Genomic DNA, 17212 nt, shown 5'->3' with positions numbered 1-17212 from the left:
TTACAGTGAGCAGCAAAAGTCATGGTACCCCATACAAATAAAAAAATATTCAGTAATTACTCAAAAAATAATTTACAAAATTTAAAACTATTTTTTTTATTTTATGTATTCACTCCTATACTACAACAATGGAAAGTAATATTTCATTTATTTGTTCCAACAAACCAGCATAAGTCATGGTACCCCTGGTCAGAGCTGATATTACACATAATTTATGGGATAAAATCGTTTAGTAAAATAGGTGGCAACTATTTAGCGTTTTGTCAAATTCTCTTTTAAAACAATAACGGTACTTTTCACATTTCCAAAAGGATTTGCTTAGTGCAACAAGTGAAAGCAAGTATTTTTTTGAAATGCCTAGAAAAGAATTAACTACTGAAGAGCGAAAAATAATAATTAATAACCATGATAAGGGAAAATCCTATTCCGAAATGATAAACAGAACCAAATCAGCTGTCCAAAAAGTGGTTAATCGATACAAAAAAGAAAATATAATTGAAAATAAGCCGCGACCAGGCCGTCTCAGGAAGATCAAAATCAGAGAAGAACATATTGAACATATTATTAAAAAAGGTCAATTTACCAGCGCTCCTAAAATCGCTGCAGACTTAAAAGAATCATTTGGGAAAGCAGTTTCAGCAGACACGGTACGTAGGTGCATCAAGAAGTGTGGATACAATGCTCGCACTGCCCGCAAAAAACCACTTGTTAACAAAACAAACAGAAAGAAGCTTGTCGATTTTGCAAATTATTATAAAAACAAGACAAATGAGTTCTGGGAAAAAGTTATTTTCTAGGACGAATCGAAATTTAAAATTGTTGGGTCGGATGGATGCTCTTTGGTGTGGCGGAAAAAAGGCGAAGAGCTCAATCCAAAAAATGCTCGGAAAACAGTAAACAGGAATAATGGTAAGGGGAATGTTCGGAAAACAGTAAACAGGAATAATGGTAAGGGGGTGCAGTTTACATGAATATTTTGAAACAAAATTTGAATCAAAGTGCTGAAAAACTCAACATTTGTAATAATTATTACTTCCAATAGAACAATGATCCAAAACACAGTGCTATTAACGTTAAGAATTGGATCGTATACAATACACCACACATGCTGATAACACCTACACAAAACCTATGGGATCATCTAGATAAACGAATCGGAAATCATACAATTTCCAGTAAGGCCCAACTCAAGGAAATACTTCTGACAGAATGGGGTAAAATATCGTCGCACTACATTAAAAAACTTGTATACTCAATGCCCGAACGATTGAATGAAGTTTTAAAACTCAAGGGATATCCTCCCAAATATTAGGTAAGTCAATTTAATTGTAAAAATTAAGTAATATTAAATAACTCATTATTTTTCTTCAGGGTACCAAGACTGTGCAAAAATATGGACTTGGCACTATGTCGATTTTGTTTTATATATTGTTTTAATAACAAAATGAAATATTACATTAATTTGTTGTAGTATAGGATTGAATACATGAAATAAAAATATATATTTGAAATTTTGTAAATTACTTTTTGAGGAATTACTGAATATTTTTTGATTTGCATGGGGTACAATGACTTTTGCTGCTTACTGTATATGTGCCTTTATGGTTCCTCAAATGTATTTTAAAATATGTGAATAATGTTTGCATGGTATATTGACTGTACTGACTGTTGGATATTAAATCTCATTTTCATATTTGTCAAAAAAGTGTGTTATTTTTTGACAATGTTTCTTTTTTGGTCGAAAACCTGAAAATGGATGTGGACCTATGTAACCTTAAAGAACAACTTATTCAAATGTTAAATTAAAATCAAGTTGTTAAAAAATGTGAGGATATAACAAATCCGATTACAACATTTCACGATTTAGAGTTAAGGTATAAAACAGGCATTTACAATTAAATGAAGGCATACGGCGTCAACATTGGCCAAACTCTTCGCCCTACTGTGAAAAACTATTTATTGAATATATAGCAATCATAAACAAATCTCTAACGGCAATCTGAAAACGAATTAACAATTTGTTTAAAAATGAAATATACCTATAACTGAGCGGAAACGACTCAATCTAAAATTTTTCGAGTTATATACTGATTTCAATATAAAAATCAAAAGGACAGTTGGACATGAACAAAATGTTATTGTAATTAACAATCCTTCAAGAAGGGACAAATAAGATAATGTAAAAACGTTGAAGCAATAACAAAACATGATCTTTTATTGAAAAAAAAACATTTAGTGAAATAAGTTCTACCAAATTATAAACCGTTATGTGCTTGGGCTTGCATTGGGGTACCAGTTAATTCTTTTTATTGACAAAAACTTAGTGGCAAATGTTTTTTACCAACCTTATATTGATGCAATATTGATAAGGCAAAACAATGTTTGCCGGGTCAGCTAGTATATATATATTTAATTCGTCCGATTTTAAGTAAATGGTGCACTTAAGATCCATAGCTAGGCCGATTGACAGATAGATAGAACAGACATAGAGATGGAATCGGGTGAAATTAAATGAGCTATCTAGATAGATATTTGAAACAATTAAAAAACTACATACACATACCATTCTGAAATCAATGAAAAATTGCATGTCAAACGGGCAGACTTGGATTTCATACAAATGGTACACCAATGAACCATTTGTATGAAATCGAGTAAAATTATGTATGGGAGCTATATATAAACACAGCCGTTGCATACAACATTTGTTTTTTGTTATCACTCTAAATTCAATTTAATAGCCTCTGCCAAATTTAGTGTAAGGTGCAACATTTACATAAAATCGAACGAAAAAATATATAAGACCTATATCAAAAATGTTGTCCCAATCGGACAACTATTGGGAGTTTGGTGCATCATTTACAAAAAATCGGACGAAACTATATATGGGAGCTATATCTAAATCTGAACCGATTTTATCCAATTTCAATATGGTTCGTCCTTGGGCCAAATAAGTGAACTGTGCCAAATTTTATCCAAATTGGATCACAAATGCGACCTGTACTTTGTTAACAAAAATACATGGACGGACATGCATAAATCGACTCAGAAAGTGATTCTATGCATATTCTCAAAGGGAACCATGGGACTATCTCAATTCATGTATATATTTATAAATTAATTTTTAGGTGGATCCATGTCATGAATACAATGAAAATAATGACTTAATCTACTATATTTTAATTATTTTTCTCATATTTCGCGAAGATGTGCAACTTTTTCGCGATTATTATAATGTATTCATATTCTTATTTCACGATGGGAAATTACAAAAATCTTTTAAATTCCTTAAAACTGAGGTTTGTAAGGTTATAACTCGCGAAATATGAACACATTGCATATAATTTAAATTCATTTCTATAAAATGAAGTGTTCTTTTCAAAATCTTAAAATATTGGCAATAAATAATAAGTTTGGTGGAAGCTGTGATGGTGGTAATAAAAAATGGGTTGAAGCCAACGAGTTTTTTTGTGTTCGTTCCTGATTTGTGGCTAAACTACACAACGCGCGCACATGTGATCAGTGACTAAGTTGCAGAATACCCCATGGACAATATGATTCTAATGTATGATTTTTCGATATAATCACTGCATCCACCCAAAAAGGATGCTGACATTTTGAAGCCGGATTTTCGGTGTTTTTTAAATTTTTCTTATAATTAGGACGCGCATCCTGATAATGGACTAAACTAATTATAGGATTGTAGAACTCGTGATTTTGCTTCGTTTAGTGTATATCTCATGAATGTGCTCATCGTAGCTTCTTTGCAATTCGGTTCCAAAGACGAAAATTTGGTGCGTAAATTTTTATAAAAAAACATATTTTTTGAGTCTAAAATTAAGAAAGTCCATTCAAATTCCGTGGAACCCCGCGTGATTTTAGTTTTTTTTACGTTCCGGATCTAATGAGCCCATCCATGTTCAATTCCGCCCTATAAAACGGCGTATATGGGTACCTTGAATGTGGGAAAAACTGCAAAAACTTATTTTGACAAATTCACGTATATAATCGCGTTTTCTTCGAATTGATTTCACATACATTCATTCTTGTGTTATCATATTCGCGAATCTGTGTGAAAATAGGTCAAAAATATATCGATACGCGAATAATATGCGTATTTTATCCAAAATCGATTGTGGAGGCACATCCGCGGTTCTTAACCGATCCTTTTAAAATAGGTTCCTTTTGTGTATTTTTATAGGAGATTACTGAAATCGGATGCGCATAAAAATCGTATGCACGTTGCGTGATTTTTAGCCGATTTTAGGGTTTTTGCATAGTAAAGTGCATCGAGCGGCACACTTTGACCGCTAAATTAACCATCGAAAAATTCATAATTATTGAATGACATTGATTCGATTTATACGAAAACCGCATGCGCATCAACTGCTTTCAACTAATACGCGAATTGCTTGCTTTTAAATATTGATAATTATATATATATATATATTTAGTCATTTTTACAGTCGAAACTGTTATCAGATGAATATACCGATATTTAACAAATCTAAAAGAATTTGAAGAAAAACGCGTCGCATATTTTAGAAGATTAAGGCAAAACCGTATTCCCTTAACCATACTAAAAAAATCGAAAATTCAAAAAATTTCGATTTAATTAAAAAAATTAATTTATTTTATTTCAGATATCTTCATGTTTCTATTTGTTTTTCGCGACAATATAACCGTAATTCAATGTGATTTGACAAGTATGCAAAGAAAACAAATGTGTTTAACCATTTGTGAGACAATTTGCGAATTACAACAAATAGGAATTAATTTAATTTATATTTGAAATACAAGATTTAAAATCGCTATAACTTTTGTGCGCAGCATCCGAATTTGTGAACGCGAACATATTTCGAATCAGCATATTTTTCTTAACCTATGTACCAAAAATCATGAATGTGCTCGCAAAAAAAAATTTAATTTATTTTAAGGAATTTTAAAATAATTTTGTAATTTCCCATATATACAATTTTTTGAGTCTTGAAAGGCTACATGTAATTTTTATTTATTTATTTTTTTTTTAATTGGCCGATTTCCCCTTTATTTTATCTGTCGGAAATACCGACTGATACTTCCCAACAGTTTATAAGGCTGAACTATGTTTTATTAACAAGAAATAATTTAACTCGCTTCTGGACGCTGTTTTCCCTGTGGAAGGTTAATTTAAACCACTGTGTCATCTATAAATTGTTGTGATTTTAATGATTTCATTAATTTTATTTGTTATTTCAGAATTGCCGAGGCGGTAAATGACGTTTTCAGCGTTTCCATATTGTTGAACTATATGATCTCCATAGTTTTTGTCGTTATGGGTTCAATACAAATTACAAAAGATTATGTCTTTAATTTGGATATGATAAAATTTATTGGATTTTTTACTACATCCTTAACTCAAGTCTTCTATAATTGTATATTTGGACAGTGGTTAATTGACAAGGTATGTACTATATGTACAACGAGCTAGCTGGACGAAAATGTGAATGAAAAGTGAATCACTTATCCTCGTCTCCTTGAAGAACATGTTAAATTTTAATACATATGTATGTACATATATATTATTAACAATCGCACGTTCTTCGCCTTTACAGAGCTCCCGAGTTTGCGAATCATTAATTGGTCAAGAATGGTATTCAACTGATGTTCGTTATCAACGTATGTTGATATTGGCCATTGCCCGTTCTCAGAGGCCAGCATATTTGACATCATTTAAGTTCTTTATCATTTCAATGGAAAGTTTTAGCAATGTGAGTTTTTGATAAAATTTCCTTAAACTGATATTCAAACCAGTGTGTGTTTTCAATATAACAACAATTGTTTTGTTTGCATATTCAAAAATATTAATACAAATATGTTTGTTTGGTTTTATTTTTTACAGCTAATGATAACTGCCTATCAATTTTTTACTCTATTAAAAGCTCAGATGGAAGAGTAAAGCTGCACAATTATTTACCACTTAAGAATACGATACGATGATTAGTTTTGATGTTAAATATATGCAAAATATAGAAACAGCACAATGAAAACAACCTTTTTTGTCATGTTTTTTATTCCTAGTGAAATATATATTAGTAGTGAAAAGTCCACAAAAGGCCTTATTTTGACAGTAGACATGGACAATAGTATGAACAGCAAAAAATCCACCAGGCATAAATCTAAAACTTGACCCAGGTCGAATTTGCCATGCCTAAGCTTGTGTGTGGTTGAGGAGCTGAGGAGTGGGACAATTTTTTTGAAAAAATAACTTGACTCCGACCAAAAAATATATTCAAAAATTTTCCCTCGTATATACCAGAGAAACATTAAAATGTCCTATAATGTTCGTTACCATTATATATATTTCAATGAAGGAAACTAGCGGTTCGAAAAAATAAGGTACACAATAAAAACAAGTAAAAAATCGCCTACGATGAGGTGCGCTCTTAAAAATACCTGTAATCGTACAGAACCCATTCGGTTAAAAACGTGTCCACAATACCCAAAATACCGAAAGTGGGTCAGTATTGAACATTTCTGAAGATTCGCTACCTAATTTGATTGTAAATCGTGCTAAAAGTTCCACCGAAAATTTGTGGTTAGCGTTGTATAAAAAAATACAAAATTATAGCTAAATTTATTGAAAAAACGGGGCCAATCTCCCTCCTGGCTCCCTGGTTTTCTTTATAGTTGTAACTTTGGCTTATCCCGAAAGTAAAATAGAACATCAATAGAATAATCTTAGCCCGCCAAAGAAAAAATCCCAAATTTGCTTTTAATTTCTGAAATTTATTAATGAAAATTTTGCGAAATGTTAAAGTTGATGAAAATGTACATAATATAATATGTAGATAGGTGATATTATTATAGTAATAGTAAATGATTTAAGAAATATTCTCGGTTTGAAATTTTAAGTTTTAAAAGAATTAGATTGAGATTAACTACTTGTTAATATTTACAATAAATTGATTTGATGTCCTATTTGGTAAACATTTTTTTAAATACTTTTTAATAGAATTGCAAATGCTGCCTTTCTTGCTGGACAATACTTAAAATATAAAATACATATTTACATAAAAAGTACAATAGTGTGTGTGTGTATTTATGCAAAGGCAAAAATATTCTGGTTTTTTCGTTTTTAAAAACTAAAGATATGGACAAACAGATATCACACATATCAGAATAAATGATTATGGCTGCACAATACAATTAAATAAAATGTATACAGATAGCTATGTATATATGACACAATAGTAGTAATAATGGCATTTTAAGCAAGAGAAAAAAGTGTAGTGCCGTGTAGAAATGACGTTTCATTGCTTATAGTTATTGACAAATAATATATATTGTTTATATCAAAATTGTGCTTGTAAAAAAATGCGTTTTTGATTTGCATAAAAATTTCTATAAAATAACAACAAATTATTAACAAGTTAGTGTTCAAATCATTTGTGTATACGTTCGTTCATTTTGTAAATCTTTATCTACGGTTATTGCTTAATTAACAAAATTAAAAACAATACATATGTTTTGTATATTGCATACCTTTTGGCGTTTGTTTAAACAAAAATTAAATTGCCTTAATTCAAAGTTAAAAATTAATCATTTACAGGCTAAGTTTTTGGTTTATCTCTTTTCGAATAAATTACTAGATTCCGAGTAGGATTTCAAATGAGTTTCATCTTTTTACGTTTGCTAATTTTAACACATCACTCTTAGGATCTGGAGCCAATGTACTCCAAGATGTATCTCGACATAATGGTAAGATTTCTAATGATGCTGTCGACAATTTTGTGGCATCTTCATTAACTGCACATGTTTCTCGAAAATGATGGAATTTTCCTGTCAAATCATCTATCCATTCGTTTAGTTGTTCTCCGGTACGCAGAGCATTTCTCAACGCCAATTTCTTCAATTGTAACGACTCTTCGTGGCCTGGTAAATATTGAATCCATTCCTCAGGTAGAGAGAAATCTTCAGGCAATGTCAAACCATCACCAGCATTTATAAGACGTGCCCTTTCTGCCGTTATCGTCTGATGATTGTAAAATGCCAAAGGACTAACCAGAAATTTTGTTTGAGCATAAATGGCCGACCGGCCAATTAACTTCACCGTCCATATTCCAGGGCATAAGGGTTGTTTTAAAATGGCCTTTGAATAATTTATATTGTCTGTTTGTGAATCTTCAATATGAAGCTCGTTAAAGTCCTGTAACCGTCCCATGGGATCAATCCACAACAATGTCAAGTTATAGGAATGTGAAGTGTCCTTTGGCGAATTGGATGCAGAGCCCACAAATGTAAACGTCAATACCAACTCCGTATATGGACCTAAAAACTTTTGATAATTCCTCGAGACTTGTTCCTTTTGGTCATAATCACTGGAAATTTCAAAATTCTTTAGACGTTTAGCAAATTTAGAATTTTTAGCAAACTTGGCATATTGAACGGGTCGTATACGAGATTCCAATTCGTACGTTTTATTTGACAAGGAATCAATGCATTCGAATCTAAGCAAATATCCTTTATACTGATCACTGTGCATATAGTGTGTGAGCTCCAAAATTCTATGCTGTTTGGTATTCCATTGCCGGGTCAAACGTCGTACCAAGCTGTGGGCTATCGTCAACGTTAAGTCGTCTTGCTTTGTGGGTTTATCCTCGGCATTGTAAAAACTTTGCCAATAACTGTGTAAATTCACAGCATCTGTTGGATATGGGCCATACAACCACTCCTCCAGTTTCAATATAATTGCCTGATTGATGATTGGTTCAAATTTGCGGGCAAAAAATAGCATTTTACTTTCCGTATTCTGTAGTCGTGTCCAATCATCCGGTTTAAAGTCATTTGGACTACAACCACACCAATCTACCACATGTTTGTATTGACATTTACAACCCAATTTACGTTTCCAATTTGTCACGTGCAAGTTATTATCCACATAGGTACCACAAAATTTGGAATTCCTTAGAACGGTGTGGAAAAATGATTCCGCTGGCAACAGTGTATGTCTAAAGATAATCATTAGACCCTTAAGTAAATCGTTGGTATCTTTGTTGTCGATAACATATTGCACAAAAGGCCTCGATAAACCGATCCAGTCGGAACCACCATCTATTTGTATGCCTGTGGGTAGTTTACGGTCTCCAATGCGCCACATATGAGTATCGCACTCGACAAATGTCTTGTCCAGGCCTTGTTTTTGAATAAATCTTTGCGTCTCACGTCCATGACCCTTGACGAAATTTCGATTACGATTGGCCCATAGGAATTCTTCCAACTTCTCCAGCTTCTTTACAGGAAAATCACTTTCACTTAAGTTTATAACGAAATCCCATTGATGTGATGAGTTAAGGAGATCCTGCATGCATTGCATTAACATGGTGAGTAGTGATGCTCCGCCCCATATTGTGGAAAAACGCGTACGTGCCAAACGTATATTTGTAAAATTCTTCTCCAATTCTAAAAGATTCCGATACAAATAATCTTGGCGCTATAATTACAAAGAAAAGTTCGTTTAATATTGGAAATCACCCACCCTCGCGTATGTTATACTTACCTCATCTATGTGTATGTAATAAACATGTCTGGTAGCATATAATGATTTCAATAAACGATGAACCTGCCGCAGAGCACGTCCATTTAATGTTAATAGAAATGCAATTCGTATATTATCCTCGTTAGTTGCATTACGTTGAACACCAGCTTCGGCTATTTGAGCAGAAAACTCTGAAAAGTAAGAGGAAATTAAATTATAAATATAGCACAAGCATATAAGGCGAGGAACACATGAGTTTTTATTTAATTAGTGATGTGTACATACGTTCATTATTTTAATAGATTCATTACTGCTGTATGCAATGAAATGAGAAACAAGAGTGAAATATGAACGGAATCTTTAATACGGATGCGTCCACAGGATGCGGATAGTGGAATGTCCAATATTTTTTCTAGGTAGCTATGAATATAAATAAACAGTCAAACGGAACCTTTTTGATATCTGGGCGCCTCAACAATTTTTTGTCTGGCTTAGTTGTCTTCCCATTGCAAGAGTCTATATCATGGCTGACCTAGAGTCTTCATTTCAAAAAAAAAAAAAAAAACTCTATGGAATAAAAATGTTATGGAATGCTATGCTTCGACTGATGTTGGTGTGGCTGCCTTGACACCCTAAGTCTCCAACTCTACATGGTCAGTTCCAATCAACCTCCATAAAACATGACGACCAATGGCGGCAATGTACCGCACCACTCTTCTGTTTCTTCAATCCGCATCAAACATGGAGAGGCATACGGACCTTCTCCTTGACATTATTGAGGAAACCGGCTCCTTCCGCCGTAGTCAGAAGAGTGTCCTGTCTCATCTCTGGGATGACTCACCCTTGACAGACAGAGGAATGCGCTATGCATAAGAAAGGATGCAATCCCGGGCGTTGATGAAGATCCCACCTCAATCTCTACGGCGTGTAGCGAAACCTCTAGATTTCTAACACAACTGGTGGTTGAAGTAGGGGCTGGTGCTGATGGCCTCATCACCAGCAAAGGAAACGCGTCAATACCAAAAAGGTCTCTGAACGGGACAGGGACTCTTTTACGGACAAGGAATCCCTTCTGACTCAATTCAGAACTTCTCCCGGAACTATCTGAATGACATTGCGGGTGACTTCTTAATTGAAAGAATCCCCACGTCATGTTTGAAGTCAACACTCCACTCACGTTTGAAGTAGCCACTCCAAATGAGAAGAAGACTGTGGGTACTCTGAGCACAACCAAAAAGATGATGGCTGGGACTCTGAGCAAATAAACAAACCTGCCAATCCGACTACTACTGAATTGCCAAAACCCAAATCCAGGGTTATTACAATTTATCAGTTGTTGATGGATAAACAAAAAGTGGGGAATAGGAAGCAAGTGCTCGCGACAGCCCCAACTCTGGGAACCGAATCTCGAACACAACTAATGGCTGTGTAACATTCCGGCTTACTCGAAGTTTATCATCGTCGACTGATATACAAATCGATCCGTCAAGCTATTAAATTTCATATATTCCATGCATTGTAGTACGTACACAATTTCTGGTAAATATTCTACATCATTGCCAAAATTTTCATGTGACTAAGTAAATAAAATTAAGATCACAATACTTTACTCGAACCAAGATATGACACAAAACTCAATTCAATTCCGAACATCCTGATATCCATATCTATGTCAAAGTTCAACGTAATATCTCTGAGACACAGAAATGTTTATATGTAAAGAATTTAAAAGGGTATCCAGATAAACTAGTTATCCGGATATAACAAAAATTGTTGTAACCAACATAATTAAAAAGCTTTAAGCGTGTCATGAAATGCGACATTGAACTTTTTTGTTATACAATATCCAAACAAAAGTATTAAAATTCTGCTTAGTTTTGTAAACTATAAATCTGAATAAACATAATTGCTGCCCGTATCAACGGCAATTAAAATCAGAGCATTCGGTGAGTATGTATATACACATGTGTTTGTATTGTAATGAAATGTGATATGTAACATTGCAAGTTGTTTTTTTTTTTAATTGGTGGAACTTGTAAAAATCGGCAATTGAATATTTTGCTTAGATTTTCTGACAAGGATGTACTGGAATAGTAAATTTAAAGTGTATTTTTACATTATTTTATTTCTTTCAAATACTTACTTGCAATTCCGGTCTCATATATATTCATGGCAAAATAACCACCACAAATTGCCTGTTGATCACCCGAACATTTCATATTGCATGTAGAATCGGGCAATTTGGACGACTCCGGCGGTACATCGTTGCCACAAAAACATTCCGTGCCATATTGGACCCCAGCATAGGGGAATCCTGATTGTAGACAAAGTTGAAGGCATTTCTCTATGCTATTCGATGTCTTGAAGTTTACAAAATAGCCCGAAAGAAGACGAAACTTCTTTTCATCTCGAAAACAACCTAGCAGAGTGTTGGCGGTGTGATTGCTTGGACAATAGCTGGGTAAGGTTTTCGGATAGAATTTTCCCGATTGTATTGCACAGGCAATGCCAGCGATATGTTGGCGACAGTCTTTGGTTTTTGCCCGTTGCAGGGCTGATATGGCATCTTTTGATATAATATCACATGGCGGTATAAAACCCAGTTGTTGGGGTGAGATTAATGTGGCCGTCGCTATAGAATCACCATTCAAGTCGGCATTATTGGAAGAGAAAGAAGATGAGGCAGATTGTTGCCTTTTATTCGCCAACAATGAGGGATTGGCTGAATCTTCATCATCACCAGTACTATCAGCTCCAGCTGCAGGTTTCGCTTTTATTTCCGCCAATGATGATTGACCCAAGTAGGTTGCTCCATCATCATTGGTCGCACTGTTACCTAGACTCAATGATTTGTAGGCCAGAAATATTTGTATTCCAAAAATAATAAAGCCCACTAGGAAAAACACCTTATACCGACACACAAGACGCCAGACAAGATTTTCGGTCATTGTTCTCCTTAGTCGCGACCGTATCACGCGCACACTTCACAACCGTAACAACAGCGAGATGAGACGTACCAGCTCTTTTTATTATTTGTTAATAAAAATGCACAATTAAGAATTATCATGACCGGAGCGGAGGAGTTGATTAAGAAAAATGAATGCTCACACTTAATATTGCACAAACAGAAACGAGAACGAACAGTAGCACAGTCAACAATAAATGGAAAAATGTAAAAGAACGAAAAAACACAGAGAACAATGTGCGGCCGGATAATTTAATGCGGATCGGATTTAGGGAAGTGTGGTTATCTTCTTCTTATCCAATATTTAATATATTATTATTCATTTTATCGCAAATACTTTATTTATTTTCTAAGAAGATAAGTATGTAGGTAACGAACGAATGTACTAGTTCAATTGAACGATTCACTGGAATGAGCGATTGAAACTGGTCACCATAACGAAAATTGTAAGAGAGAAATCGGTGATAGCACGTCTTGTTACGAATAATTGGAAAGGAAATGGGAGCAAAACACATCATGTTTACGAATGGGGTGAAGTGAAAATAGAATAAGATAATTGTGCAGTGAACAGTGATGGGAAATGTGATTACACTTACAACACTTACACTTCGTTTACATGACACCGGACAGTTAAGTGCATGCATGACATTGTATTGAAATACATACTTGAACTCATGGTACAATTGTTCAAGGTAGGCCATAACAACTTGTAAATTACAATTTGTTTCGTACTGTGGCATGTTATGCTAAAGTCATATACAAAATGTGTGACTGTGTATGCAATGTTTTGAACAATTTAACAAAATATATTCGAAAATCGATTTATTTGAAGATGAATTTTACAACAGCGATATGCAATTACATATGTACTTTTTCCGAATAGAACGCGCTCAATTTTCGTATGTGAAACATAAGGAAATCGGCTGTTTGAATGAAACACATTGTTGGAAGAAAAAATTTCAATTGCAAGTCAAAGAAAATGATGAAAAAGTTGTTGGTGTTTAATAAAAAAATGATGTTGATTTAAGAAAAAATAAAGGTGTTTTTTATTTATAGATTATGTCATAAGTAAAATACATATGCCGATTTGAACACAAAATATAAAATTTTGAGTTAGCCGCTAATTTTGACACACAAAAGGAATTGCATATGGATGAAATAAGTGTCAGCTCATATGTAAAATACATATCGTGTAAAAACACCATAAACCCTGATATTATATTATATGTAAATGCGGTTTTGTGTGCGCCTTTAGACTGCTAAACAGATTGACTCCAAACATAAATTTCATAGGCTTGGGGAGAGGAGGGGATGCACCTACGAACACTTTTTGCTTTGAAGCCTCATAAAATTTTTATTTTAAAATTTTTAGATTTTTATAAATTTGAACTGAAATAGTCTCGGTGAAGAAGATACCCCAGAGCAGTGAAGAACTCATCTATATTAAGAGTAATTATGCCATGAGTGATTATGTTCAAATATATTTATATTTTATTCATACATATCACAAATTCATTTATTTATTTAAAACATAAATGCTCGAAAATTACAAAATTCAGATCAAAATTTATTAAAGCATAAAGAGGGATAAAAACAAAAATTAATGTGGTGAAAATTACAGTTTATTCGTAGTATTTGAAATTTAGAAAAATCAAAACCAAAAGTTAACAAATCCGCTTTTTACTCGAGTTTACTGGGCATAAGTCCCTATACATCACCTTAATCCTGTTCACAAATACAGTGGATTATATTTGACGTATACGCTATGGAATTGACATTTGAGGTCGAGTGGATTTCACAAAGCTAAACGTACCGATTAATTTAGTACTACGAAACACCTTTTGTAAATATTCTATGATATCAGCTGATTATTGATAATCGATAATGTGATATCAATGCTAAGTGAATTAACATTTGATAAAAAGAAGAATTGGATATTGTTTGTCCAAAAGCGACCGAGAAAAAAAGCGACCGAAATTGAAAACGTTTAGTTTTCTTTATATTCTATAAATAAAATAAAAAACACACTATTAATAAATAATTAAATTAATATTAGATTCCAAGTCTATTGCTCACGAAACAACATGGTGGATCCTAACCGTAAAATAAATCGTCTAACCGACAGAGATTTGGAATTCCTGGAAGAATGTGAACGTGAATTTGGTTTGCGCTACTCAGAAGAAGATGCTGAATTTATGGAGCATTGTTCAAAGCCATTACCCGATCCACCGGTTGTAGACAATTGGCAATTTGGTGGTGGTGATGGCGGTGGTAATCGCAATCACAATCAACATCGCGGTGGTGGTGGTAATCGCAGTCATAGAGGTTGGAGAGGTTCTGGAGATCGTGGCGGTGGTCATCATCGTAATTTTAGACACAGAAGAGGTGGACGCGGTGGAGGAGGACGTTATCAGAATGGCTATGAGTCGCGGGATCATTCGCAACCAAGTTATCGTCGAGAAAGAGACCAACCATATCCGCCACAACCACCAATGAACGTTAGAAGAGATTATGGGAATTTTGTGGCTGCTTCAAAAGATTAATACGACGTTGTATATGATAATTTTAGATTAGTGAAATTATGTGAATATTCTTTATGAAAATGATTATTTTTGCTTAAATAAAAAAAGACAAAAGATTTGATGTTTTTATAATATGAAAATTAATGTTTTTCCTTAATAATACTCGGTAGTTTTTGGGATAGAAGATGAAAATATGTGTATGGACATAAGTTGTGGAAACGAAACTCAATCCATTATTCAATTTGCTTCGCATTTGAATAAAATATATACTTAATCGTTTCGGTTTATATCAAAGAATATTAGATGGGAAAAAATGTGTATTTTGAATATGTTTTCTTCTTCCGGTATTGAAATCCTAGTTAACTTCTAAGAAATGTGGTTTCGTTGTTCATTTTTTGGCAATAAAACATTTTCTTATAAAAAAATATATAATTTATTACAATCTATATATCTGACTAAAGTTCTAAATAATTACAACTATAAATTTCAATTGCTGAGTGGATTAAATATTTAAATCTTCATCGGGATCTTCATCATCAAAGTCATCGGCAGCATCCGGAGTATATATAATATTACTTTCAGTAGCTTCCAAAGCCCTGTAAAAAATAAAGAATGATAATTAGAAAAATATTAACTTATTCAGAGAAGACCAACTGGAGCACCTAATGAATACCAAGGAATAATAATTATAAGAATATTAAGTCGTTCCGAGATAACCAGCTGGAACACATTTTGAATAGCTAGAAGCAGAACCGCAAAATACGTTTTCCAAAATGCTGAAATCGGAACTATCGCTTTTCTAGTTTTTGGATATATATTAAATTTCTGCACAATGTTCTTATTGAAATACGACAATATGGATGAAAAAATAAAGAAGATAAGGCCTTCAAATTAAGTGAATTGCTTTAAAACAACAGAAATAATAACCTATATAGGAATTTACTGGTGTTAACAATAACTAACACAAATTCTCTAGATGATCACCATGGACTAAAGTTCTTCGAGTGGAATGTTGCTTATTTGTAACCACAAAACCTAACCAATTTCAAATCTTCATCTTTAATGTTTATCGAACATTAAATGAGATTTGAGAAGATCCCAACTAAATTACTTTTAGAGCTCTATTTCTTGGGTAATTTTGAATTTATGAAAATGACTTCTTGTCACAATATATCCTACTTTTCTCTCTGGTAATTATATTATTTGTAAATTTCGAAAAGAAAGCATATACATACTTTTCATAGGGCATTTTCATTGCATTACGCGCCATCATTTCCTCTTCATCCAATTCAATTTTAAATGTTCCAATTTGCTCCTTCTTTTCGCCATCCGTTTCCGTGCCACAGACGTTCTTTGACACCGCTTCCGGTTTTTTCAATTGGACCATAAATTCATTCTTCGTTTTGGTATATGTATAACGGTTATTTGTAACACCGCCACCCGATTTTCTTGTTAGAATCGTCAGTTCTTTATCTGTGTGTAAATTCAAAACAATATCTGCCATATATTCACAGGCAGCGATTAAAAATAATCCATGCTCATCGTTCAAATGTTGTTTCGATATCCACAGTAACGTTCGCTTTGTATTCTCGTTCTTCTTCAATTTATTAAGGCAGCCGAAAACCTCACAGGGTTTTTGATATGCCAACCAATCGGAAAGGTTTGGTAAAATAATATTCCACTTCTTGCATTCTGATAATTTTCCGTTACAACTTTCGGCTAGAAATTTCTGCAGAGAATTGATGGCGTCCGATTGGCCATTCAAGGGAAATGTTTTTATAAAACCATCTTCTCCTTGTTCTTTGAGCAGTTGTGTAAGAAATTTCTGTGAAATGTTCTCTTGACCTATATCATCTAAAATGGGAAATTCGAGAAGCGTGATATTAACTATTAATGTGAGGACAAATAACTTGTTGAGCTTACCAAGAATAACAACAAGTCGTTGGGTTGTTACAATTAAATTCGACAACATCTTCTCCTCACAATAGAATTGCGAAAATGTTGATTCATTTGAGAGAAAACAGCAAAAGCTATCACGTTGTTGTCGGTTTGTTTACAAAAAAATCATTAGGGAAAGCTAAGTCGATATTTGACTAATCGATTTATTTGGTTTTTATTCGATTTACTTTTTAATAGTAAACCTAGTAATAGGGAAAAGTGTCAAACCGCTCTCAGAGCCCAAAATAATGCGAAAAGTTTTGAGACCAG

At 33.5% G+C, this 17212-nt stretch overlaps 3 protein-coding genes across 3 annotated transcripts; 1 reads left to right on the top strand and 2 right to left on the bottom strand.

Moving 5' to 3' along the window:
* Window positions 1-7657: 7657 nt before the first annotated feature.
* Window positions 7658-12521, bottom strand: LOC133331987 (xylosyltransferase oxt). Its single transcript, XM_061540372.1, has 3 exons — window positions 11661-12521; window positions 9539-9708; window positions 7658-9472 (listed from the first exon to the last, which is right to left on the bottom strand). The coding sequence occupies exons 1-3, from the start codon at window positions 12463-12465 to the stop codon at window positions 7658-7660; spliced, it is 2790 nt and encodes a 929-aa protein (XP_061396356.1). The 5' UTR covers window positions 12466-12521.
* A 2045-nt stretch (window positions 12522-14566) lies between these two features.
* On the top strand, window positions 14567-15025 carry LOC133331988 (RNA guanine-N7 methyltransferase activating subunit). Its single transcript, XM_061540373.1, has one exon. The coding sequence runs from the start codon at window positions 14567-14569 to the stop codon at window positions 15023-15025; it is 459 nt and encodes a 152-aa protein (XP_061396357.1).
* A 472-nt stretch (window positions 15026-15497) lies between these two features.
* Window positions 15498-16976, bottom strand: LOC133331989 (elongator complex protein 5). Its single transcript, XM_061540374.1, has 3 exons — window positions 16928-16976; window positions 16240-16858; window positions 15498-15600 (listed from the first exon to the last, which is right to left on the bottom strand). Exons 1-3 carry the CDS (start codon window positions 16974-16976, stop codon window positions 15507-15509), a joined length of 762 nt encoding a protein of 253 aa, XP_061396358.1. The 3' UTR covers window positions 15498-15506.
* Between the last annotated feature and the right edge of the window lie 236 nt (window positions 16977-17212).

This window comes from Musca vetustissima, unplaced genomic scaffold (assembly GCF_032173495.1).
Source record: "Musca vetustissima isolate MV318-11 ecotype Yass unplaced genomic scaffold, APGP_CSIRO_Mvet_v1 utg24502, whole genome shotgun sequence".
NCBI classification, from domain to species: domain Eukaryota; kingdom Metazoa; phylum Arthropoda; class Insecta; order Diptera; family Muscidae; genus Musca; species Musca vetustissima.
The sequence above is the reverse complement of the archived record's forward strand: the minus strand, read 5'-3'. Positions and strand labels throughout refer to the sequence as shown.

What these genes read in the sequence shown, in the direction of transcription:
- LOC133331987 (XM_061540372.1), bottom strand. Translation starts at nt 12,465, where the DNA reads ATGACCGAAAATCTTGTCTGGCGTCTTGTGTGTCGGTATAAGGTGTTT. An exon ending in ATATGAGACCGGAATTGCAA is followed by an intron (nt 9,709 to 11,660) that starts GTAAGTATTTGA and finishes CTTACTTTTCAG; the next exon opens with AGTTTTCTGCTCAAATAGCC. An exon ending in ATTACATACACATAGATGAG is followed by an intron (nt 9,473 to 9,538) that starts GTAAGTATAACA and finishes TTGTAATTATAG; the next exon opens with CGCCAAGATTATTTGTATCG.
- LOC133331988 (XM_061540373.1), top strand. Translation starts at nt 14,567, where the DNA reads ATGGTGGATCCTAACCGTAAAATAAATCGTCTAACCGACAGAGATTTG.
- LOC133331989 (XM_061540374.1), bottom strand. Translation starts at nt 16,976, where the DNA reads ATGTTGTCGAATTTAATTGTAACAACCCAACGACTTGTTGTTATTCTT. An exon ending in ACGACTTGTTGTTATTCTTG is followed by an intron (nt 16,859 to 16,927) that starts GTAAGCTCAACA and finishes TTCCCATTTTAG; the next exon opens with ATGATATAGGTCAAGAGAAC. An exon ending in ATGAAAATGCCCTATGAAAA is followed by an intron (nt 15,601 to 16,239) that starts GTATGTATATGC and finishes TATTTTTTACAG; the next exon opens with GGCTTTGGAAGCTACTGAAA.